This window comes from Nannospalax galili, unplaced genomic scaffold, assembly GCF_000622305.1.
Source record: "Nannospalax galili isolate Female #2095 unplaced genomic scaffold, S.galili_v1.0 scaffold571, whole genome shotgun sequence".
In the NCBI taxonomy this organism is placed as follows: domain Eukaryota; kingdom Metazoa; phylum Chordata; class Mammalia; order Rodentia; family Spalacidae; genus Nannospalax; species Nannospalax galili.
Window position 1 is genome coordinate 464,296 of NW_008330297.1, and position 9,143 is coordinate 473,438.

Genomic DNA, 9,143 nt, shown 5'->3' on the forward strand with positions numbered 1-9,143 from the left:
CCCTACGGGAAACAGTTAAACAATTTGGGAGTCTTTTAACTAGGCCCACTGAAGGGGTACTCCAATTGCCTCACCCTGCGTCCCTGTTCAACATGGAAGAAGCCAGAGTGGTCTGTGTCCCAATTCCCTATCAGAAATTTGGGTAACCCCTTCAGAGGATGGTGGTAAGAATAGGAGGTAGGAATTTGCTAGGCAGTTAGGGTAAAAAGACCCCAAAGAAATATAGCCAGTTTTTTGGCTAAGTCAAAATGTCTTTGGGCCTCTTAGCAACATACTGTTCCAAAGGCTAAAAATGTCAAAAGTATTTGGGAGCTTTTATCTAATCTCTAAAAGATTTTAGTTACCTCTTCAGATGGGGAATGTTAGAGTAGCAAAAAGCCCGTTAAAAAAAAAGAAAAAAAAAAAAGAGTAGATGAAGTTGTCAGAAAAAAGTGATGGGGAGGTATGGGAGGAGTTGGAGGGGAGGGAGTGGGCGTGGATTTGATCAAAACACCTTATATGCATGTATGAAATTCTCAATAAAGGTTTTTAAAGTAAAAAAATAATTTTTTAACAAATAATTACTGGAATAGGGGGCTGGAGAGAGATGAACCAGTGGTTAAGTCCCTTTTATATGGACTGGAGTTCAGTTCCCAGGCCCCCTATGGCAGCTAATAACTGTCTGTAACTTTAGTTCCAGGGAATCCTATACCTTCTTCTGACCTCTGCAGACATTGCACAATATGGGTGTACTTACATACATGCAGGCAAAACACTCATGCACATAAAAATAAAAATATTAAAAGATAATTACCGGAATAATCATTGTAGTAAGTAATCATTGGGGTTTTGTAATATAAAGAACACAAAATCAGTGGTTAGAGATTTTCAAAGGTGGGGTGGTTTGAATGAGAATGTTCCCCATAGACTCCAAGTAATTGGGACATTTTGCCCCCAGTTATTGATGCTGTTTTGGGAGGTTTTAGGGGATGTGGCCTTGCTGGAAGAAGTGTATCACTGGGAGTGGGCTTTAGGAGCACTTAAGCCTTGCCAGATTTTCTGATACACTCTGCTTCCTGTGCCTGCTTGAAGATGTGGTCGCTCATCTTTCTGCTCTGGCCACCTGTCGCCATGCCTCCCCTGCCATTATGGACTCATCCCTCTGGAATCATAAGCTAAATAAACTCTTCCTTCTATTAAAAAAAAATTTAATCTAGGAAGCTGGAGAGATGGCTCAGCTGTTGAGAGTGCTTGATGCTCTTCTGGAGGACCTGCGTTTGGGTTTCCAGCACCCAGCTCACAACTGCCTGGAATAGCAGCTCCAGGGACTCTGACACCCTCTTCTGGTAGCAGTCCACCTGTAACCCAATGCTCAGAAAGGAGAGACAGGAAGATCATGAGTACATGGCCAGCCTTGGCTTCGTAGACAGTGCAGGCCAGCACTGAATACAAGACCGTGGCTCAGGAAATTACTTAAAAATCTAAAATAAAAAGTACAAATAAAAGTAACAAACAGAGCAAATGCTGCACTTTTCCTCATAGATTTGATTTTGACTTGGGAGGTTGGGTGGTTTTTTTCTGAAGGAAAGGGAGAACAAGAGATTTGACACAAGGACAGACCAAAAGAGCACAGAGGTCAAATGTTTCCTTTACTTCATCTATCAAAATCACAGGAATGATCAGAGCCAAGTAGCTACTTAGTATTAGAAGCTCTTTGTCTGTATACCCTGGGGAAATAAAACTAAAAAGCAGCTTGCTGAGTGTCAGATTGCGGGGATGAACTATTCTGTTCATGCACTGGCTTGGTGCAATGTTCGGTAATACGTCTATGGCAGAAAGGAGAGCCACAGGAGACTTTTCTAGGAATTTCCTTTCTGGGCTAATCTTGTGCCCAGATCAATTTTGCATTTAAGGCAGGGTCTCACTATGTAGCCCAGGCTACCCTGGAACCCTTGGAAATCTTCCTGCTTTAGCTTCCAAAGTGCCAGATCAATTTTGGATATATTTCCTTGGTCATCTACAAACAACTGAACCAAAAGTTTGTACATAAAGTACTTCAAGTAATTCTGATGAGTTTGTCTCTTTTTATCTTTGCTACAACAATTAATTAAAAAGAAAATAGAATCTGCCTCACTTGCCATACAGACATATTCAAATGAATGAGTTAGCATACCACTAAAATGACTAAAATTAGCCGGGCGTGGTAGCACACACCTTTAATCCCAGCACCTGGGAGCAGAGGCAGGCGGATCTGAGTTCAAGGCCAGCCTGGTCTGCATAGTGAGTTCCAGGACAGCTGGGACTACAGGGAGACTCTGTCTCAAAAAATGACAAAAAAAAAAAGACTAAAATTAGAAGGAAATCACAATTTATAGCACAAACAGATACAGGGCGATTCATTTGCCACTCTGCAGAAATGTGTTTGAAAATTTTCATAAGTCAATCCAAAAAGCAATGAATCCAAGGTAACAGTTACTTCTGAAACTCATCATTGGCCAAAAAGCTGGCAATTGACTGCTGAGTATAAAAGTGAAACCACAGTTAAGCCAGAACATGAAAGATAAAGAATTTCTACTGCCATTTCCCTTAACACTTTTTCTGCAAACAGCCTTTATCTTAATCTAATCTATGTATCAATCAGAGCATGTATTGGGGGTAAATATTTGACTGACATTTACTGTCAGTGTCTTTTAGGGGCATTTCTGTTATTTAATATACTTTCCACAACTATGACAGGCAACTTATAAGAATAAAGAAGCTGGGCATGGTGGCACACACCTGTAGTCCCAGCACTCAGAGGCAGAGGCAGGCGGATCTCTGTGAGTTCAAGGCCAGCCTGGTCTACATATTGAGTTCCAGGATAGCTGGGGCTACAGGGAGACCCTGCTTCAAAAAGACAAAAAATAAAATAATATAAAGAGATAAAAGGTGAAGGAACACCTTCAAAAATATGAGATGCACTATAGCTCCAGTCACCTGCCACACCCTGGAGACCTGAATCCTCACTCCATCTGCAGTGACATGATCCTCTACTCTTTTTAAAATTTTTTCCTTCAAAACCTTTCAGTCTTGCTGAGCGTGGTGGCACACGCCTTTAATCCCAGCACTTGGGAGGCTGAGTTCAAGGCCAGCCTGGTCTACATAGTGAGTTCCAGGCCAGCTGGGGTTACAGGGAGACCCTGTCTCAAAAAGAGAGAAAACAAAACAAAAAACCTTTTAAGTCTTGAGCTAGTCTACCAAGAAGAAAACTATGACAGTTACGTATGAGAACAGTAAATGATATAAAACTGTTCTCACCGGGGTGCACACGCCCAATAAACAATATGGTGATTTTAAAACTTCACTTTATGTTTTTCTCACCCTGCCTTGCACTTACACCATCAAAACCTCCAGTGACACTAGCACTGTGGTAAGAGTTTGCATTGATCCTTTTATTTCCACTCTCTTCTATGATCTCAGCAGCCCAGAGATGGATTCAATTCTCCTTGTTTACCACTAGTCAGCCAACTCGACACACCTGTGCCGAAAGCCTCTGCCTTCCCTCCACCTGCAAAGCATGAACCTGCAAAAACACCCATACCTGCCATGATCAAGTGCAAGGCAATGATGTGGTGCTCAGTCTTGGAAAAGGCAGAGGCATCTTCACTCCCTGCGCCTGAACTGTTACCTAAATTGTTCCTCAGCATTCTGGAGAGAATATTGAGGCCACCTTCAGAACAAGCCTTCAGGGATGAGGAACAACTTTGGTAGACTGTGAAGGAAGCCTTTTCAGAACAAATCATTTCCACTTCTAGACCTCAAAGAAAGGCCTTTTCATAGAGGCTCTCCCTGAATAAACTTAATAGGGCTTAAAGAGGGAAATATTTTAATTCTAAAACAAGGAAAATCCTTATTTATAAAACAAAGAGAAATACCATTACCACTAATTTAGTAACATCTTGTACTTAAGCAGATTACCAAGCAAGCACATCCCATTTAGAGAAAACTCTGAATATCCGTTCAGGATCTGACATCAGTGACTGCCTGAAATGAAGAATCAGCCTTCCTCCTCCATGACTGCTCAGGTAAAGGGCTCTGTTTCCCTTTTTGTTGTTACTGGGGACTGAACTGCTCTGGACTGAGTTTTTCTACTTTGGGTCCTTTTTTTCCCCTAACAATTTTAAAGTGTCTCCTCCAAACCTCCAAATCTCTCCATGAAAAGTCCTAATATTGCTCAGTGTATATCCTGTCTTAGCTTAGTTTTACTTATACATCTATTCATACACAAGTACATTCATAGAAGTTTGAGGTCCCCCCTTTCTTCCTTTCAAACTTAAGTATCATATCATAGTATAATCATTATGTCTGTACATACAACACACACACACACAGTTTCCTCTAAATACCATATCATATGTTCCAAGTCAATAAACCTAAGTCTAACATTAATAGCTATGTGTTCCACAGTGTGAGCGTATCACGATCCATGACCCACCACATACCTCAACTAATTTGCACTGCACTTTTATACACGAGTAATTAATATTAATGATAATATCAGCAAAGTATCTGGATTCAATCATTCATCTTATAAAGTACAAGGTAATCCTGGGGCTGGAGAGATAATTCAGCAGTCAAGAGCACTGCAGAGGACCCAGGTTCAATTCCCAGCACACACATGGCAGTTAACAACCGACAATAAACAATAATTCCAGTTCCAGGGATCCGACACCTTCTCCTGACCTCCACAGACATTGTATGACATGGGTGCACCTACACACATGCAAGCAATACATTCATAAACATAAAAACAAATAACCAATATTGTCATGCAAAACACCTAGTATGAACATGCATTGTTAGGACAAGATATCTCCACTACATTTGTTATCTAGTTCCTAATGAGTAGAGCTCCGAAGACAGATGTCACCAAACAAGTGCAGCATACAACAGAACCACCAGAGGGCAGGATTTGCTAGCCTACTTGCTTCATCTCCCCACATGGTTCTAACTTATCTCCAGGACAGGTTAATTTAGCTGACTTAGCAACCAGTACTCAAAATTTTAAAAATGGGAATACCTTAAAAATACTTATAACAAGAATATGAACCCTATTGAGACAGAGTCAGAGAGCAAATGAATTTAATTCAAAATGAAATGCTACAACAGAAACACAAAAATAAGGGGAGGGTAGGAAAAACTGAGGTGAAAATGAGTTTAAAGATGACCAACTAAATTATGTGAATAACATAAAGGGAAATCTTGCTGAGCATGTTGATACACTCCTACAATGCCAGCACTGAAGAGGGAGAGGTAGGAGGATCAGGTGATCAAGGATACACAGAATTTGCAGTCAGCTTGGTATATGAATTGTCTCCAAAGAAACCAGAACAAGGGCCTGGAGAGACAGCTCAGCGAGTAAGAGCACTGACTGCTTTTGCAGACAACCTGGATTCAGTTCTGAGCACCACATGATGGCTAAGAACTGTCTGGAACTCCAGTTCCAGGAGATCCAATGCCCTCTTCTGACCCCTGGGGGCATTGCACAACACAGGTGCACTTATATACATGCAGGCAACACAGTCATATACATAAAATAAAAATAAAAGGGGCTGGAGAGATGGCTCAGCGGTTAAGAACACTGGTTGTTCTTGCAGAAGACCTGGGTTGAATCCCAGCACCCACACAGCAGCTAACAACTGTCTGTAACTCCAGTTCCAGGGGATCCGACAGCCTCTCTGTCCTCCGCGGGCATTGCACGACACGGGTGCACTTACCTACATGCAGGCAATACACACGCATACATATAAAATAATTAAAAATTAAAAAAAAAAATTTCAACCTAATGAATTATATACTTGCGACAGCTCACTGGTAAGGTGATTGTTTCATCTTTGGACAACTGCTGCGTGCCAAAACAGAGCAACAGGTGGCTCTCCAGGTGGTCTGTCTGCTGATCTATACAATCTTTTCATTGCCACCATCTTGGACTTTCTTGAAGAAGCAGTTGCTGGCGCTTGTCCTTGGGAGCTGGGCCACTTGCACCTCTGCGGCCAATGCTCCTTTTCCTATCTGCAACCCACTGGGCATAAGCTTTACTTTTTCTTTCAAGTTTCAAAAAGTAGGTTTGGTTCAATAAACACACTCACCTGAAGGAATAAACCATTTTATTTTAAAAAGTTAAATTTGCTTCAATGAAAAGTCCTGTCTGTTTATTAAGCACCCACAGAGTGCCAGGCAATGCTCAAAACACAAGCTTCTTCACGCTCTTTTAGAGCAAAATTGGCTGGTGTACTCCGAGGTTTCCACATGACACTGAGTTCTCAGCCCCACTGACACGGAATGGCATCTTCAAGACTGCCAATCAGGCAGACCCCAGCTCCAGCAGAAGCCAACTGGCAAGGTCGGTCAGCCGCCACAGCTAATGTCCTCTTCCTGATCAAAAGAACGAGTGTATAGTGAGTTAACAGCACTACTATCCAAATCAAATTTAAAATCAGCAGGAGTTCTTAGGATGTTTGGTAAATTTATCTTGCCAAATTTAACAATTATTCAAGGCCGAACTTAAAAAAAATTTTAAATCATTAATACAACAAAATAATTAGATGGAAAATTAAGAGAAAGGAAACAGAGGTGCTGAGTAAGCCAGAACACACAGGTCCTGTCCCGTGACCAGAAGGAAACGAACACACACGCAAAGAAACAAAGAGAATCAATCTACAAATGCAGCTATTCATTTCTCCTCATACCTCGGAATCCGCCACCCCCTCTTCCTCCTCTGAAGCCACCTCCACCTCCTCTTCCTCCTCTAAAGCCACCTTAAAAAGAAAATATTTATTAAATGTTTATAGGCTTTCATATTCTGATAAGCTTATAAAGATTGCACAATTCCTATAATCATAAAGAATAAATACAAATTTATCTATTGTATTTTACAGCAATTATAAGTTAAAAATAAAGAAACAATGGTTTCCTGGGTGGGCAGTAAGGCAAACCCAAGACTACCACCTTTTTTTTTTTTTAACATTTGTATGTGTGTATGTGAGCACATGTGGCACAGCATGGATGTAGAGGTCACTGCACAATTTGTAGGAGTTGTTTCCTTCCTTCCACTGAGTGTCAGGTCACCAGCCTTGGCAGTAGGTGCCCTTCTGTATCTACTGTGCCATCCTGCCTGGCTCAGATTACCACCTTTTACATTATTTCTTTCTTTCATTTTTTTTTGGAGGGGTCTTTTTGAGACAGGATCTCTGTACCTCCAACTGGCCTGAACTCACTCTGTAGACCAGGCTGGCCTTGAACACACAGAGATCCACCTGCCTCTACCTCCCAAGTGCTGGGATTAAAGGCGTGTGCCACCACACCCGGCACATTATTTCATGTTGAAGAACAGACTTACTGTAAAGTATGGTTTAGCCCTATTGCTAAAAACAAGAATGCAATAGCTTTTGCTCATAGTAAATACTTCTAATTGAACTAAGAACCAAGGCTTTTTATTCTAAGAGCAAAAGGTGGCAGGAACAGGTGGCTTTGCTCTGGGAATACTGCAGCAAATTTGTGGCTTAAGAAGTGAGCTGAATATGGACCACAGATGAGCCTGAACTTTCAGCAGATATTCTGTAGCATTCACTGCCACGGTGTAATGGTCAGCAGATGGGATAGTAGATGGAGTTCCATCCTATATTTTTAATTCAGGCTGGACTTGCTGATTGTAGCCCAGCCTAAGTCTAGAACAACTGCAGTGCTAACAGCTACTGGCATGAGATCAGAAGACACAGGTTTAATTCTGGGTCTGCTGGCTGTTTGATTACAGCAAATTAACTTCTGTGAGACTCTGACGTCCTCATACATAGAATGAGGACATCAACTATCTCAAAATGTTTTGCTAAAAATTAAAAGAATGTACTTGGACATCAAGTAGATATATATAAGACCAGCTCTCGGTATATAATCAAATCACTCAATGATAGTTAACTAAGAAACTACAATTCAGTTAGGAACAGTCTCATATAGCCGTCATACAGCACATAATGACGTTCCAGTCAACAAAGGGCAGTGTAGAAAACATGGTGTCCTAAGATTGTAACAGACCTGGAAAATGCCGTGATCCAACACTGCAGAGCAACGCATTATTCACATGTTTATAGTAATATTGGTATAAACAAATCTACTCTTACCAAAGTATAGCCCACACTATTACGTCCAGCACAAAACTGTTGACAATGGTTATAAACAACCAGTATTAGTTAAGTATTATTTTACTACACGTTATGTTGTTACTTTATAATACACTCCTACTCTCAAAAACATTTACGGAGAACAGTGCCAGTTACAGCAGCATTAGCCTCACATCTTACTACCTCCCAGTAGCATCAAGGAGCCATGCTAAGTGAGCAACACTTGAAGACTGTTTAAATACACTCAGTGAAATTGCCTAATACCACCTTTGTCAGACTGCATCTATCAATAAGCAATGAATGTCTATACTCTAGAGAAAACAGGAATAGCCCAGGAATTTGAAATCTTTCAAAAGCACAGTTAATTTTTTTTCTACCTAAGTAAGCTGTTGAAATAAATTTTTACTATGGGTACTCTTTCAATATTTGAGTGAAATAAACATAAGGGAAGTTTGCCTAAATACAAAATTGAATATACTACATGAATTAACTGTGTCTACAAAAATCTCTTTAGAGGACTGGAGAGACGGCTCAGTGGTTAAGAGCACTGGCTGCTCTTGTAGAGGACCTGGGTTCGCATACACATAAAATAAAAAATAAAATTTATGACTATCCTCAGGCCTCTTGGGGTAAGTCTATAGCACAGCTCTCCGCACCGGGACTCCCTAAGCCTCATTCACCCTTCCATGCCCCACCTCGCCGTTTTATACTCCTAGTTTGGGCCCTGTGCTATTCCTAGTCTTGGGGCCCCAGACACCTGGGGAACCAATACTGCTTCCTGATCCTTCTCACCCAGAGCAACTCAGTCCCTTTCTTGGGCTCCAGGAGCACCGCTTCTGGTCCTGGCCCTGCCCTCATCTCCCTCTACTTCCCTGGTCCTGCAACACCCACCAGCCTCTTTCTGGGGCTGACAGCCTCTTTCTGGGGCTCCGAGGCTTACTTTTACTCTCCCTGATCCTTTGCATCCAGTACAACCCAGCTACTCAATCCACTCCCTGGGAAATCTCG

General features: G+C 41.5%; 2 protein-coding genes across 2 annotated transcripts in view; both read right to left on the reverse strand.

Moving 5' to 3' along the window:
* The window catches only part of Rrh (retinal pigment epithelium-derived rhodopsin homolog), a 17,774-nt gene extending 14,013 nt beyond the window's left edge, over positions 1-3,761 (reverse strand). The window contains 1 exon segment of the mRNA XM_008843722.1: positions 3,560-3,761. Within this exon segment, the coding sequence (XP_008841944.1) occupies positions 3,560-3,761 (202 nt within the window).
* A 2,347-nt stretch (positions 3,762-6,108) lies between these two features.
* Positions 6,109-9,143, reverse strand: part of Gar1 (GAR1 ribonucleoprotein) — a 10,337-nt gene continuing 7,302 nt past the window's right edge. Inside the window, exons 6-7 of the mRNA XM_008843457.3 lie at positions 6,708-6,776; positions 6,109-6,393 (exon numbers count right to left, since the gene is read on the reverse strand). Of these exons, the coding sequence (XP_008841679.1) occupies positions 6,380-6,393; positions 6,708-6,776 (83 nt within the window). The 3' untranslated portion in view covers positions 6,109-6,379. The remainder of the gene's footprint in view (positions 6,394-6,707; positions 6,777-9,143) is intronic.